The sequence below is a fragment of the Limulus polyphemus genome, unplaced genomic scaffold (genome assembly GCF_000517525.1).
Source record: "Limulus polyphemus unplaced genomic scaffold, Limulus_polyphemus-2.1.2 Scaffold6224, whole genome shotgun sequence".
Lineage (NCBI taxonomy): Eukaryota > Metazoa > Arthropoda > Merostomata > Xiphosura > Limulidae > Limulus > Limulus polyphemus.
In genome coordinates, this window is record NW_013671834.1 from 17,411 (window position 1) to 35,271 (window position 17,861).

Here is a 17,861-nt window from a genome sequence, read left to right on the forward strand (position 1 = left end):
GAAAATCACTTTGCCCACAGGGTATTAAAACAATACTCGATATATTCACAGACAAATCTTTTTTTAGTTTATTAAGAATACTTCACTAAAAATATGATTTTTTTGTATGTGAAAGACTTATAATGTTTACTGAAAGAATGCCAAATTTTGTGAAAATATACAATCTGTAAAAATGAGTACAAAGAGATCACATGGTCAGTCAAATTTACTGAGCCCTTATTGAGAGAGTTAAAGGGGTACCCGAGGTTGAAGGGTTATTCTTATTCTATTTCCATGTTTTTTTCCTCTTTAGATACTTTGCCCTTTGCTCCTATTCCTTGTATAGATCAGTCTCCATCTAATCTTTCATTCCAGCTTCCAGGCCATTCTCCTTTTCTTGTCTTCCCTCTACCAGAAGTCTCATTTGTCACTCTTCTTGCTAGTGACTGTCACACATGTACGACTTGCAAGTGCCTTTCTCTACTTCTTTTGCTATTGGCTTCAATTTCTGCTAACAATTGTTTCCTATTTCTCCCCCTTATTCTCCTTACTTATCTTCCAATTTCACCTTTCTCCTCCTTCCAAAACCACCTATGATATGTTTCATCCAGTTGGCTAGGATCAATGTGTCTGACATCTTCTTACACATCTCCCTTGGCTCATCTTCACTTTGTTTTCTCTGTCCTGTCCATCACTTGTTTTTTGTCATCCCATTCCTTACTTTTCCCTTCGACTCAGTGTCAGTCCATCATGTATTCAATGATATTGTAAAAGCCTTCGATTGCCATATTCACAACCTGTGACTGGCATTCCTTTTCTTTAACTGTCTACATGTGTTAACTTGTTCTCAGATGTTTCCTCTTCTCCTACCTCCCTAAAATATTATTGCTGCTTGGTTGGGAGGGAGGACTTCTCATGAGATCTAAGTCCTTTCTCATACTCACTTAATATTGTGAACTTTTGGGCATTTCATTCTCTTTTCTCAACCAAGTTCAGCCTATATCGTCTTTGCCTGATAACTATGGCATACATGGTCACTGGGTTTTATACTTCTTGTTCTCTTCATGCATGAGAGGTTTTTTTTCCAATTTGGAGTTTCTGGCTTCTCTAGAACCTCTCCTTTCTTTGGGGCATGCCCCCATTTATATCGTGTGGTTCCTTTCTTGAGGTCCTTTACCTTCTTTGTGAGCTTATCCTATGGGATTGGTCACTTCCTTCATTACCGTACTACCTCTTAAGTCAGGTCTTTCCCTCCTTTGATGCTTCTCTCTCTGATTGAGATAAATGTTTTGTGGAGGCAGGTCTTCTGCAATTTGAACCTTATACTAAAGTCCACTCACTATCAGTGTGGTTGATCTTCTCTTTCTTTATCAGACTTGCTAGACTTAGTGTTCTCTACAGCCTTACCTTTCTCCACTCATCTTTGTAGGTCATATTCCATGGCATTTTTTTTTTCAGGTGTTAACTGTACACTTCTATGTCCACTCACATCATTTGCCAGGAGCCTTCATGTTGTTGGTGGGCCCTCTCTCTCTCTCTTGGCCAGTCATTATTCTGGCAACAGAGTAGCCTCTGTGTCTCCAGATCTTCTGTGGGGTTTACTCTTGGTTGGGCACGTCCCTCTTGGATGCTTTACCATTCTATTTAACTTCAAGCTTTCTCTTATTCTCTATTCCTCATCTTTTGGCTCTGGCTGTTTTTTTTTCAACCAGGCCTGGTCTTACCTCTTTCTATATACTTCCTCCCTTATTTATCCCCTTTTAAGCCTTTGATTTCTATAGTGCTATCCTTCTTGAGCCCTTTTATTGGCACCTCCTTCACCACCTTGGTCTTGGGCCACTTGATGGTTGGATCAGACTCTCTTATCCCCCCCCTCTCTCTTGCTTCATACTCTCACACTTTCCTTCTTCATAGAGTGATCTTCCCCCCACCCTCATACATGGAATTAGCCCGATCTGTTGCCAATCTAGCCAGACTTGCCACTACTGTGGCATTATTCTCATCACATTCTTGTTGTCTTTCCACTATATATATATGTCTCTCATCATCTTTGTTGGGTCTATTGTCATTGGTCCTCCTGCCAACCATATCCTCCTGGCAGTAATTCTGTGCACCACCTTTGCCCTTTTTCCTGACTCCTCCTTGATGGATTTGCAAGCTGACTCTTTCCTAGTTGTTGGGTGACCCTTTCTCATGGCTTTTCTCATTTTCTGATAACTTGAGGGTTCCTTTCTCTGTCCTCTGCTCTGTTCTGCTTCTTCATTCTCCTGTCCTCCTCACCTTTCACTCTTGCCTGACTGAGACCTTTTGAGGTTTTGCTTGATCTTGTACGTGCCTCATTCCAGCTATTTTTCATTCATTCTCTCCTGACTTGTTTCCTCCCACTTCTTTCCTACTATTACCATGGTTTTGATGTTAATCCTCTAGATGCTTCTCACACCCTCTTCCCTTACACTTTTTTCCCCTCCCTAGACCAATCCTTTCTTCCTTGAACTTCAACCATTTTGAGGGTAAACTGTATTTCTCTCCTATTAGACCATTGAGACCTGGCTTAGCTCCTGTATCCTGTTGGACCATCCTATGTGCTTTGTCATGGACCTCTTACTTTAGGGGTCCCCATCTTCTTCTGACCACATCCTGGGACCATTCCTTTCCAAGGACCTCTTTCTGGCTCCTCTGTTGATGTGTTTATCTTGGGATGTGGAAGCTCGTGTTCTATTCATCACCCTTTTCATTCTCTTCCACTTCTTCTTTGCTGGCCCTTAGACAAGCTTTTTCCAGGCAGGCAGGTGGACTTTTCCCACACATTCATCTCCATCTCTATACTTTTTGGCTCTTTTATCTCCTGGTGGTTTTTGGCTTCCATATGTTGCTATTCTTCCATTGCCTCACTGTCTTTTAGCATGTTATTTACTGTTTCTCTTTCAAGATCCATCTTTCATTACATAGGATCCCATTAGGTGGCTAGTGTTGCCTTCCAGGGTATACTTACCCAAAATATGCATGAAACCAGGATAACAGAAAGTGCTCATACCATCTTCCTTGGCTCTACATATGTCCACTGTGTGTTGAGGTACTATGCAAGATCACTTGAGGTGTCTTCGTGATGTGTTTATTCTATTGACCAATCCAGACCATACCTATTCCATAAACTGTCATACGAAAAACCAGCACCAGTGGGGGGTCCAAATACCTTATCTCCCCCCCCCCTCTATACTCAGTTACTTACTTACCAGTTCCTAGCTGCTTGGGTGGTAGACCATTGAGAATCCTTACTGATTGGCATCTAACCATTGGGGCTAGAACAAGGGGTACCAGTGTGGTGAGAAGTGGGGTAGTGGTGACACTCTTTCCGTAATGCAGGTCACTCCAAATGTAACTGAATGACATCATGCACTACATATGGACTGTTGTTGTATAATACAGTGACCTCCTCCTGCAGATAGTCTATCCATAAAATCTGTTCAGTTGAGTACAGGTGAGCACTAACTATACGGTACCAGTAAATATCTAACAAGTCTTCCTCCTGTAGCCACTGTCTGTTCAGTAGGTCAAGGTGACCACACTCAATACCAGTCCTTAGTACATAACAAATTATGCTCTTCTTCCACAGCTGGTATAATTCCCATAGAGTTTGATAGTAGAGTTGAGGCATGCACAAGTATCCATAATACATAACTATGTGCCTTCCTCCCACAGCTGGAGTTGGTCTCATAGAGTCTGATGATAGTGTTCAGATGAGCTCTTCATATGCAGCTAGCATTGGGCTTGTAGAGACTGTAGGTTGAGCTGAGGTACATAAGTATCCATACTGTATATTATTCGTGCCCTCCCACATCTGGTTTTGACTTGTTGTATATGACGGTAGAGTTGAGGTGAACACACAAAATATAGTCTGAATGAGTCCCAATCACACTACACATTGCTGTCTGACGACTTGTGTGCATGTACTCAAATGGCCATTTACCAGTTCTGCCCATCCCTGCAACATAACTGGCTTTTCTGCCTCTTCCCTTTGTATATTAGCAAAAAGTATAACCTGAGATAGTCTCCCATGGGTATGCTCCTATGAAGATCCTGCCATAGAGTGCCACACATCATGGTTTTTCTTTGGGTGCTTTCTAATGAGAGCTCATCTAGGTAACATTTGTACCAGTCATCCCACCATCTCAGTGTGGGATTCTAGCTAAACTGTGTGTCGAGGTGAGTTATTGTCTCAGAAGTTAACATTTTCTAATCTTATTATTCAGAAAAATGCTTTTATTTATGTAATATAATTTAATATATCTGAAAAAAACTTTACTTTCAAACAAATATTAAGCTAAAAATATTTCTTTTCTAGCATGTCAGTTACATTTTCTTTACATGGAATTGTTTGACATGATTTGTTATCACTAGTTCATTTAATGATGCATATTCTCTGGTTCTTCCTATAAAGATTGTTAGAGTTTACTGAGTTAATCATCATCTCAGGATGGATGTATTTCTTTAAGATGTAATTTTTAGGTTTTTGAAAGGTGAATTTTGGTCATAAGTTATTTTTTTGGGAACTGATTATGTATGTGTTTAATATGTATATGCATTGTTTCAGAGACATGTTTGTCTAGTGAAATCATTAGACTACTTGAGAATTGTATGGACAATACACTTAGATAGTTGAGAGGGTGGATACTTTTTTGAGACAATTGAGAAAGGAGCATACAGGTGACTCAAAACATCATCCATCTATACAACTACCTAGGCAAATTGTATGTACAACTGTAATTCTATTTCTGTATATAGAAAAGCCATTTTTTCAATATGATTACATAAGCTTATCTTTTGTTTTAGACATCAAAACACTATGGTATCCATGTTACTTATCATTCGTGGATTGGATATATTTTAGATTACTTTCATTTTTGTTTGGTTTTGTATTCTGAAAAGTCTCGTGTACACACTGCTAGCACTCTTCTATTTTGTACTTATACATTTATTTAAAGCCAGGGATTCATTTAAAGTATTTAACCATCATTAAAAGAAGCATTTAACAACAAAGTGAATAATAAAGCAATAATTAACCATTTCAGGAAGTTTAAAATATAACTTATAATAAAAATAAAAAGTAAAACTACCTTTAGATGAGTGGAATTAATTATTTTTATATTGAATAATCCCACAGGTTCATGAATTTTATTGTTGTTTAGAAAATGAATCTTATAGGATAATAAATAGGATAACTGCAGCTTTTAAAGGTACTGGCAAATATAAATAATTGATTAATTGCTTTCTCAAGGGATAGTTAACAAAAGAACTTGCTCAACACATTATCAGTGTTGTTGATTTCTACTGGAGATTATAGTTATGGCACTAATGATTGGTCTTCCAGTTTTTTACTTTTTCTGGACTGCAGATCAAGTTTCAAAAAATAAGTAAATATAACAATTCTTACCTTAACTCAACAATGTTTAACTCAAAAAGTATTTTAGAATTGATATTTTGTCACTTTGTGATATTTATTTATTGTAATTTCCAAAGAAAAATACTAAAACTATCCAAACTTACATTCCTGAATAACTCCCGGGAGCCATATTTGTAACATTTTCTGCCTATCCCAATGAAGTTAATAGACTATCATCACTTGAGAATACAATAAACCATGTTTTATTGTTCTCTGATATTTTTTCTCTGTTTGAGGTTTTATAACTACAAGCCATCATACCAGCCCTTTTATGATGTCACAGCATGTGGTCTTAACAATCACTAATGAAATTCAGCTTTGAAAATACAGATAGACAAAATTTAAATACCAATGGATAGAACAAATTATAAAGTATTTACATGATTGTAGAATAAGGTAGTTTGAGTAGTAAATTATGGTACTGAGGGATAAAGAAAACATGAAGCTCCTGCAGAGGTGAACAAACCACATATCTTGAAATTACTTTATAGTTCCTTAGATGTTCTTTTCATTTCTGAAAATGTTTTTATGTGAAATTATATCTTTTGGAAAGCTTATTCTTGACAAAACATCAGATAAGGCTAGTTAGATTTAGTGGGTATGGTAGGTGAAGACAAAATATTTATGTGACTCAAATCCTTATTTATTGAATATTATTGTTAATTTTGCCATATTCAAGCCACACAGGTTAACAAAATGTTCTTATTATTTATTGAAAAGATATTATATTTGTGAGATTTTGACCAAGAATATTGTTAGTTGAAAATATTGTTACCTAGTCTGATCTGACACTATTGTGATGAGTCTGGCTATAGATCATCAAAAATCTTTATCAGTTTTACTGTGTTTTTTTAGTTTTAATTGGAAGTGGTGACTATTGTAAACAGGAAAATAAAGTATCAAAATTAATATGGTAGTAAACATCAAGTAATGAAGTTGAAACTGATTGTATATATAAAATCAAGCTTTCTGATCAACCATAAAAACAAATATCAAATTCTGAGATAAAAAAAAAGTAGTCAGAATGTTTTTTAAATTTCAAAATTATGTCATAACAAAATTTTGGATATGTCATGATGTAAAAAATGATGAGAAAGTAACTCAAGGTGTATGATTGTTTTTTTTAAGTCAATACTAAATAATATTTTGTAAGACTGTAAAAAAATTCATGCAATTTAGTTAAGTATTTCAATTCTAAAAAAAAAACAAATCCAGGGATGTCAATGACACCCCAGGGTCTTGAAAAGATTAAACAGTTATTGTTATACATTGAGACTTATCTGATATGCACTCTCAACCAATTAGATCATATTCCTGAACACTAATTTACATAATTCAACTACAACCAGTAAAATGTTCACACTCATAATAATGTTCTACATGTGCTAAAACATTGTTTAGATTTATCACCCACAGCTAAAGTTATGCATTTAACTATCTCCAATGGAGCAGTGGTTTTTCTTTGTATTCTGTAGTTTATTGGTAAACAAAAATACTCACACTGAACCTCAAGTAAACTGTAGTTAATAACTCACTTTATCATGGCTTTGAAATTGTCTTACTACCTTATTTTGTAATAAAATGTTAGAAACCTGCAAGATATTTTGTTTGTCTAATATGAATACAATAATTATATAATATTATGCCACAAACGCTTAATACTAGTCTATTAGTATGCATCACTGATTAAGCCTTGTTGATATGTACTTACTTAAAGGTAAATAGTCCTACATACATTCAATTGATGAACATCCACTTGGAAAGATAAGTTTAATTTGTAATGTAAAATGCATATTCAATTAGAATTTTATTGGCCACAGAAATTTTACTGCAATAATTATATTGATAAATTATTACTGGAAATAATGTGCATTAAACTTTTTTTTTTTAAATGGTCAATAGCACAACATACATAATGCTAAAATTATGACCAGGTATAATGATCACATGTTGACATTTCAAATGTATACCTTACAAAACCAGAGTTTGACCTATATATTACATTTTACAAGGAAAACTGAAATCCATACTTAGTGAGATAGAATACATATATTGTGAGTGAAAACTATATGTCTAGGTATTTCATTGCATTAACTTTGCTGAGATAAGTGTTTGAAAGGCAGATAGTGACTTCTGTTAAAGTTTAGGGTGTTGAATCTCCTAAAACATTCTTCTTTATTGAAGAGCTGAAGGTGTTCAAAGTATGAAGTATGATATAGGGTCTGTTAAACTAGAATACTGAAGTTTGTGTATTTTCTTCATTGTGGTAACAAATTGTGACATTTTGAGTATTTACATTCTCAAGATCAGAATCAAATGAAACTCGTATGGAATACAACTGTGGTTGTGTAACAAGTGGAAAAGGTCACTGAACTGTAGATGCTTACCACAGAAGTGAGAGGTATTCTTTACATATCCAATAGATTAATAACTCGTTGAATGTAGGTTTTCCCCCAAAAAAATTGTGTTGTTTATTTAGTAGATCTGCTGAAAACTAACAACTCAATGGTTGTAGATTAATTCCACAAAATTATATACTCACTTTGTTTTGTCCAGTTGACCAGATTTATCATCTAGCATCACCAGCATCTCCTCCTCACTACATGCTAAATCCAGTTAAAACAATTAAGACTAACACACTTGGAACAATCAACATGCTTGGTGAGTAAACTTTTTCATTCTTGTGTGTGTGAATCACATCTCAGTGTGTTCTTTCCTTTTTAATCATCTCAGATAAAATATACAAAGTTGATTTAGATTAATAAGTATTGTCTTTCAGACTATCTTTTCAGACATGTTCTCTTGTCATTGAGTTCTTTCTTGTTGCAATGCAATAAATAGAATATACTTTTAGATCTAACTTTGTGTTGGGATTGGATGGTAAAAAAAAGGTCAAAACATACAGCTTGAGCTTTCTTAACATGCATTTAATCTTTACACTTCCAGGCTAAGAAAGCATATTTCATAATAATGTTTTCAGCCAAGTATATAGTATTCTGTGACTTGATTTGGAAAATACCTAACATTTGTCTACAATAAGCATTTTATATTCCCAAACCTCCATATGTAGGTATGTTGTTCAGGAGAAAGTATTTTTATACAATCCATCCTACAGTTTAAAAGATAACTAACCAATTTTTTATATTTCAGTACAAAATGATACAGTAGAAGGGAGAATACTTGTTTTGATGTGTTATTTTTTTCAAAGAATATTTATATGGATATATATATATAAATTACATTCTATTGACTGTAAAACAAAACTGTTGTATTTTTATAAAGCTTAATGAAGTAGTTTATTTTGCTCAGTGTCTAAATTTGAAATAATTTTTCCGAAGTGGAAGCATTAAATGTAATTGTGAAAATAGATGTTTACAGATCTATAGGCAAGGTCTTTCAATATAAGTAATACAAAAGTTAGTCTTGATAAAAAATTTTTTCCAAATTCTTTGTTTTAACAAAGACAATAGAGCACATATAAATTTTTATTTATACCTGCTAATTTAAATGAAAAAAATTACAATGTTTTTAATTTTATTAATTTCAAATCTTTTATTGATTGTAAACTGAGCTTTAAGTCTGAATTTTTCTGTGATAAATTTAATATTTTGTCTGTGAACAAATGATAATATCTTCAAATCTTTTTTTATTTCAGGTTTAGCTAAGAGGGTAGGAGCAAGACTCTTAGTTGCTTCTACTTCTGAAGTTTACGGAGATCCTGAGATTCATCCCCAGTCAGAAGATTATTGGGGTCATGTTAATCCTATTGGTCCACGAGCTTGTTATGATGAAGGGAAACGTGTTGCTGAAGCCCTGTGTTATGCTTATGCAAGAAAAGTATGACTTAAGTTGCAGTGATAGTTGGTTTTAGTCTTGCAAAATTTTATCACAAAGTTAAAGTCCATTAAGGACTAAATTTAGAAGTATGGAGGGATACAGTTGAGGTTTGTGCTTTTTGTTTTGCTGTGTTTTTACTTCAGTAATTTTTTGTAATTTTCAGAAAATCCAAAAAAGAATGTTAGAAATATTATTAAAAGTGTGAAAATGCTTTTTATTGAGGTAGATACTTATTTGTATAAGTATAGATACTTATTAACCCTATGTGCATGAGTGGAGGACAAAGTAGGTATATAATGACCTTTTACAGAGTGCCATTCAGCATGGTATTTAATGTCAGAGTTATCAACAATTCATTTTACTCAACATTGCTGATTTAGTAGCAGTTCATGGTAGAGGAGAATAAATACAAGATACAATATACAGGAATACTGAAAAAACTGTAGATATACACTTTGGAGGTACTAGAGTTATTGAAAAGCAATATGCAAACTGTGCAATGAACAAAAGTATTGCAATTTGACTTATCGGCAATTGACAGTCTTATCTTGAGTACAAATACATTTGTAACATATCTGATTTTTTTGTGTACAACAGACTTGCCACATTTCATGCATACACATAGTAAATTCAGAATTATAGTCAACATTCCTATTCTGATAAATGGTTGGTCCAGTAGCCTAATCCCTTGCCTTTGTTTAATTATGATTAGTTAATCCTCAGTCTATGTTAATAAAAGATTGTAGCAGGTAAGTAGCAAACAGTGCAAAGAAAAGTATTAACTACAACTATCTATCTTCAGTTTAATCTGATTTTGAAGTGCATGGTGGTGATTTGACATGCCTTTTTAAAATGAAAGTTATTTACTGTAGATTTAGTTAGGCATGAAAAGTTGGTACTAGAAGTGGAGTAATGTACCAGTATTTACCAAACTGTAGTGGAGTACAGTATCTGTACAGTGCCTGTGTTGTGAGTTTATCAGTTTTGTGGGATAACCTCAAAATGTTTTAAAATTTCCAGTAGATTTCTTAGATTTTGACATATTTTCACAACTACACATTATGACTGTGTAGATGAACTTTTACTACTTTTAAAATGTAATTACATAGCATTAAATATTGAGCTCCTTGACACCCAGCAACAACTTAAGGAACAACATGAATAGAAGTGATGAAAGTATGCCAAAATTAGTGTTTAGTACCAGTATATTTCACATTAACCCTTTTATGATAACAAGGAATATTATTTCATGATAAAGTTAAATTTTACCGAGTTAAAACTTGCCAAACTTTAAAGACATGACTGTTATATCCTGCTCCAAAAAATATCCTTAAACCCACTACTTCATGTAAGGTCCTTTGAGTGACTTCATGTAATTTTTTTCCATTTTTTTTTGGTACTGAATATTGTAGCAAGAAAGAAAAAACTCATTACAATACATTATGTGAAATGAATTGATGGTTAATATTACTGATTAGGGCTGTGTATTGGTGATCCATTTCTGATATGATACACTGAAAATGATACAAGTATGCTCTGATACATTCTGATGCTTCTTCAGAAGAGGAAACATAGGTCAAAAACTACTTGTATTTCTTAAATAATCTCAGTAAAGTACAACCACACACTGTACTTCATGATACCTGATGGTTACCTGCATGTTGTAGTAGACCACAAAAAATTTAATGATTTTGGTAAATATATCATTGTAAAAAAAAGCTATAGATGGCAATTTTTTATAAAGTGCATTTATATACTTGAAAATTTCTTTATTACAGGAAAATATTGAAGTCCGAGTTGCTCGAATTTTCAATACTTATGGTCCACGAATGCATATTCATGATGGACGTGTAGTCAGTAATTTTATTTTCCAAGCATTGGAAAATCTTCCAATCACGGTAAGTTAGGTTAATACAGTAAACCATAATGTTACTTTAATATTTTTTTTTAAGTTTTGTAGTTACCAGTATTGAAAAAAAAACAAAATAGATAACAAATACTGAACATCAAAAGGTAATTCTTTACTGTGCATTGAATGTGAGGTACAGGGTACAAACTTCATTCACAACAATAACAAACACTTTTAATTGAGACATAAACATTCCTCATTTTTGTGTTGCTGGAGGATACAGTGGGTGGTGTTGTCCATTGATCAAGTGCCTTAATACAATTAGCAATATAAATAAAAGTATTGTTCTTTATGAAGCTACACTTCATTTTTAGTTCATGTATTTAACCCTATCATGACTAGTGAGCACCTTTTAGGTGTTGAGTGCACACCTGTGTATCAGATTTCATAATTTAAGTAAAAATAATAATTTTAACTATATTTTAATATTTTTTTTCTCAAAATTATTTTATAATTGATATTTTGTCATTATATAACATTTATTTAGCGTAATTCACTTAAAAAAAATGTTTGACTTCCTTTCTGCTTGCACTGTTCCAAGGAGTCTTGCCTGTAAATATCATATTTTTCAATTTTTGTTCGGATTTTTCTACCCATCCCAAGGTATACGATTTTATTTGTGAAGAAGTTATCTATCGCAAACATAATGATTCATATCTTATATTTCTGTCAATGGTTTTATTACTATAGTCCTTTGATGTCATAATTTTATGATTTCACAGCATCTGGTCTGTACAATTAGTAATGAAACTCAGCTTTGAAATAAATTGTTATAATGTAGAGCACATCATAAATTGAGTAAAGTACAGTAACTTATACAAAAGATCTATAATTTGAGTGCATGTTAATAAACTTATAAATTTTTCTCTTAACAGTCTAGGACTGCAGTAATCAAATTACTTAGAATTTGTTTTCTGTAAGGAAACCAGTAATACATCACTGCAAAAATTTTCATTTCCTCTAGATTTATGGCACTGGCAAACAAACACGTGCTTTTCAATATATATCCGATCTTGTGGAAGGACTCCTTGCTTTAATGAATGGAAATTATTCTTTTCCTGTCAACTTGGGAAATCCTGATGAATACTCTATTGAAGAATTTGCATATCTTATTAAAAATTTTGTTGGTAAGTCTTCGTAGATATCTCTTTTTGTGTGTATGATAGAAAGAAATTTAATTTATGTAAGTACTTGTTTTAAAATATACTGACTAAATTAAATTGTGTTAGTACAAAAACAGGGTGCAGCAAAACAGTAATACATTTTTAACTATTTTCTGTTCCTTTGTAATTTGAGGATGAAAAAACCCTGCTGACTTAATGCATTTTAAATAATACAACAATTTTTTTAACTTACATTTTAGTATGAGGAAAAAACTACTAGATTAGGATATCTTTCTAAAAGAATTTAGTTTTGTGATTTGGTTTTAAAAAAAAAATGAGAGACAGATAAGAATACAATTTGTGTCTTAACCTTTTCCATATATGAGATCATTTTCTGGTTTTTACGGATATGCTTATTTGACTATTTACCCAAGTAGGTATAAGTGAAGATATTGTTCTAGTGTTATTGAAAGAGAGTGGAGTGGAGAGTTTTAGCAACTAAAAATCCTAGGTTAACATTTTGTGTCTTAACCTTTTCCATATATGAGATCATTTTCTGGTTTTTACGGATATGCTTATTTGACTATTTACCCAAGTAGGTATAAGTGAAGGTATTGTTCTAGTGTTATTGAAAGAGAGTGGAGTGAAGAGTTTTAGCAACTAAAAATCCTAGGTTAACATTTTCTCATCATCATTCATTTGTGCCTTGAGCCTCTTGTGATACTCATATGAAGCTCTCTTTTAATCTCATACATTGAATCAAAACAACCAGTTCTTATTGCCATGTTCAGTAGGATCAGCTGCATATCAAATAAATGTAGCTGTGTATCACATATGATACTCAGGTGCTTTAGATTTTTATCTTGTGAATCACATGTGATGCACAGGACAGGGATAGGGTTAAAAAAAAAGAATGACCATGTGTGTGTGTGTGTGTGTGTGGATAATATTGCAGCCACATTTGTAAAGGTTGAAGTTGTCTTATTTTTAAAGTTATTGGAATATATATATATTACTCATTGGTGTCATGAGTGTAACCCAGTTTGCTTTTGTTTTTCAAGACCTTTTGATTTGTATAAAAGAACTTGTATACTTTAATTGATACTTAACATTTTTTTTTTTATCTTTCAAATGTTTTTAAGCCTCTTGGTGTTAAACCTGTTTTTCATCAAATAATTTTAATCACTTAAGATAACTCCATGGTAGGGAAAAATTAAAATAATATTATAAAAATTAATTTAAAAATAGGTTTTTCTTGTTAGTTGCCAGACACTTTTAGCAGAATCCAGTAGATAATTATAACCCTCTCTCAAATATATTCCACCTGAATTCAAATTACTAAAGATGTAGTTAAAGATAATTGTTTTGTGCATTTATAACAATAGAAATAGCTTGCTTATTGTTATCTTGTAAAAAATTAATAATTTTAACATATTTTCATTATATACCTATATGCATTTCTTGTTATATTATTATTTTTGTTGTATTTAGGAAGTTCTAGTCCTATAGTTTTCAAAGAAGGACTTGAAGATGACCCTCAAAAAAGGAAACCTGACATCACACGAGCCAAAACCTATTTAAACTGGAGTCCTAAGGTAAAAGTATTTATCTGTGCTTTGTCTCTTTGCTGTTTAAAATACAGCAGTTAATATTATATTTCATTTAAATTTAATGTATATCTTTAAACAAAGTTCAGAAGTTTAGAAGTTCCACACAGTGAAGTAGATATCAGGATGTTCTTTATCAACAACTGTTTGAGGAGATTTGACTCTCAAAGTACATAATACTGTTGTTTATGGGCAACAACTGGTTGGGAAGTTTTGACTGTCAAGCCACACAAGAATGTTGTTTATGGACAATAACTGTTTGGGAAGTTTTGATTCTCAAGCCACACAAGAATGTTGTTTATGGTCAACAACTGTTTGAGGAGATTTGACTCTCATAGTACATAATACTGTTGTTTATGGGCAACAACTGTTTGGGAAGTTTTGACTGTCAAGCCACAAAATAATGTTGTTTATGGACAACAACTGTTTAGGAAGCTTTGACTGTCAAGCCACACAAGGATGTTGTTTATGGACAACAACTGTTTGGGAAGTTTTAATTGTCAAACCACACAAAAATGTTGATTATGGAAAAAAAAACTGTGAGAAGTTTTGACTCTCAGAGTACATAAGAACGTTGTTTATAGATAATAAGTGGCTAGGAAGTTTCAATTGTCAAGCCAAAAAAATATTGTTTCTGGTCAATAACTAGTTGTGATATTTTGATTCTCAAGGCAGATACTGTCCATAAACAATAGCCATGCAGAAGTGTTTCTTTAACAAAAACTACATAAAATTTTGCATTTACCCTGTATTACAACTAACCATGCTTCATATTTTCTTATATATATATATATATTTGTTGTTGTTAAATAATCATATATTTTATGTGAAGTATAATTTCATTTCATACATTTATCTGTTTAATAATTTTTAATAATATTTTGACCTTATGTCTAGAAATAAAGGTGATCACATCATTTTAAAATATAAGACTGATTATAATAAAATTATGCAATATTTATTGCTACCTTTAAATATTATAAAGATTAACAGCTTTTTATACCCTTACAAGTGACACAGGTGGTTCGTCAAAACTAGTCGGGTAATAAACTTTGTATTTTTATAAACTTATGTTGTTTTTTCTTACTTAATTTGTGCTTAAAATGCTGTTAATCTTTGTAACAAAACTGATTATGCTGTAATGCTTTGATAGACTTGTTAATTTGTTTTAACTGAATAAATTATGCTCTTTTTATTCTAGATAACGTTAGAGGAAGGTCTTCAGAAGACAGTGGATTACTTCAGAAAAGAAGTTGAAATGTCTAGAAAACAAGAAAATACTAATATGAAGTGATCAGAAAGAGCAGTGACTTAAAAGTTTTATGAATAACTTCTTTTACTTGCTTGAATCAAGCCTAAATTAAAGGTGATTTAAAGTTGCAAGATTTATGGGTTTCTTGTGTAACTTGTCATTAGCCAAATAAAAACTGAAATACAAGTGTAAAAAAAAAAAAATTATGAGCATGAATCTGCTATAAATGTTTGGCCGTGTCTTGTTTTGTTCAAATATTGGAAGTATTTATTCCTATTTTATGTGTTTATAAAGAAAGTGTATTAAACTTCAGGAAGTTTATGTAATGGAAAGTATATAACACTGAGACTACAACACTTTTATTTCTTCAGACTAAAATAACTACGTTTGGAAAACTTAACAAACTATAAAAAGTTGTGTGTGAAAACTGGTACTGAGAGGAAAAGGGAAGTGTTCTAACTCAGACCTTTTTCTGAAATTTTGTAGAAAAATGAAAATAAAATGTATGCATATTGTTTCAAATTGTGTGAATTTATTATAAGTATATTTTAATAGGCTGTCCAGAATTTTTGAATGTGTTAAGTATTTTGAATTTTATATCGTTTTATAAAAATCTAAATGCTAACAAGAAAAAAATTATACGTAGATATATAAAATTTGAGAATCTTTAGATTTTAAGCACTAAATCATGAAATTTCTGTAACATTGAAGTGTTAAGCACTCCAACATTATTATTTGAGGCTATATTACATTGCTTATATATTTCAGTATCCTTTATATGTTTATTTTTGAATTTGTTAGAATTAATGAATTTTACTTGTGATTTAGTCATATAATAATATGTATTAATTTTAATATGATTTGATAAGTTTATCACACCTCCTTGTGTTCTTTTGATAAATGTATTAAAAACTTGTAGCTTTTATGCAGCTAACAAAAGTTTGTAACTGCCATTTTTTTATATCATTATTAAAGTTATTCTTAGAAATATTTCTGAAATTGGAAATTTTAGATAATTAATGTCATATCATTAAAGAGATGGCACGAAGGCAAGAAAATGAAATTTAGAAATCTCAGTATATGTATGCTGATATTAAAATATCACTACAAACTTTTTTTTCTTCTATATCTAAACATTACGTAGTATAAACATGTTGATATTTGCTATATATATGCAGTTACTGCATACAATTATACCTGTAATAGCAGCTGCTATGAATTAAAGTGTAGCACACTATACACAATATAATGGATGCTGTATATCTATTCAAAACATACTATTCACCCAGTGATATATATTTATATTTGCAATGTGCTAAACACTTGTGAAACTTGCTATATATATAGGGAGAGTATGAAGAACGTTTCATGAAAGATATGTCATAGGAAGGTGAAACACGTCTTGTGGAGGCACTTTCAAAGCAAAATCATTTCACATCACTTTCTTCATGAATGTCCACCTTGTTCATCAGCCAATTACTGGTTATGGGGATATTTTAAGTCACGTGTATAACATGACAAAACACCAACTTCAGTCACCTGATGGATATTGATGGGATTACTCTTTAAAGCTGGGATGATCATTAGATTGAAAGCCTGATGTTTGAAAGGAAATGGAATTCCTTGCTTTTGAAGCTATCAGCTGATATTTACTGTAAGGTATGCACTACACTGTGTGATTTCCATCTGATTATTAAAAGTTAGGACTGCCAGTTAGTTGAAAGACCATTGACAAAAATGGCGTAGTGAACCCTTGCTTTTCAAGCCACAAGTAATAATGCAGAATACTGTGTTAAGCACTACATCATATGGTTACTGTTTGACCACCATAGCTATAACAATGAAGTAGTTGGAAGCCCCAAGTAGTAATCTGAAATAACGTGTATGCTTTACACCACGTGGTTTCTGCTTGATCATCAAAGCTAAGGCAGTTGTCAATTTGCACAACTAATGATTGAAAAGAAATAGTGTTTTTTGTTCTCTGAGTTATCAGATCTTGAGGAAATTATGATCATGGACTGAAAGGAAATGGTGTTCTTTGCTTTCTAAGCGATCACTGAGATGTGAATGTGATGTATATACTACATTGAAGAGTTATCACTCAGTTATTGACAGTATAAATTATTATGTTATTAAACAAGATCAGTGATTGAAAGGGAGATGCAACCCCATGTTTTCCAAGCTATCAAGTAATATTGAGATGTGAATGTGATGTATGTACTACACCGAAAAAATATCACTCGATTGTCGATAATTTGGACAATCATGTTATTAAAAAACATCAGTGATTGAAAGGGAGTTGTAACCCTTTAGTTTTCAAAACGTAGAGTGAATATTCTGATGCAAAAAGTTGTCTGATGTTTCGAGAAACTCGCTTTGAGAATCTGTCTTGAGTGTTGAGAACACTGCAGAGCATATCATCCAGTGCTCGCTAGATTTTTAGTTGATCTTCTTAGAAGATATGCCACACCTACAATTAATGAGTACACTAGTAATAATACAAATTTTAATCTTAGTAAATATACTTTTGATTTAAAAGTCTTGAATTGTCTGAATTTTACCAGTGATTATTTAATTCATTAAGCCTGAAATGAAAACGGAGTTGAGCTTGATGGCCTCAAGTTAACACTACCAAGTATAGCTTTGGCCCTTGTTTGTTGCTAAGTGCAAAGCAACACTATGGTCTGTGGTGTGCTATCCATGAGTAGCGAAACCAGGTTTTAGTATTGTGAGG

At 32.4% G+C, this 17,861-nt stretch overlaps 1 protein-coding gene across 1 annotated transcript in view; it reads left to right on the plus strand.

Annotated features, from left to right (window-relative positions):
- The window catches only part of LOC106473498 (UDP-glucuronic acid decarboxylase 1-like), a 32,713-nt gene extending 17,064 nt beyond the window's left edge, over positions 1-15,649 (plus strand). The window contains exons 5-10 of the mRNA XM_013934182.2: positions 7,976-8,080; positions 9,075-9,256; positions 11,035-11,154; positions 12,130-12,292; positions 13,760-13,863; positions 15,077-15,649. Coding sequence (XP_013789636.1) covers positions 7,976-8,080; positions 9,075-9,256; positions 11,035-11,154; positions 12,130-12,292; positions 13,760-13,863; positions 15,077-15,169 — 767 coding nt within the window. The 3' untranslated portion in view covers positions 15,170-15,649. The remainder of the gene's footprint in view (positions 1-7,975; positions 8,081-9,074; positions 9,257-11,034; positions 11,155-12,129; positions 12,293-13,759; positions 13,864-15,076) is intronic.
- The last annotated feature ends 2,212 nt before the right edge of the window (positions 15,650-17,861 follow it).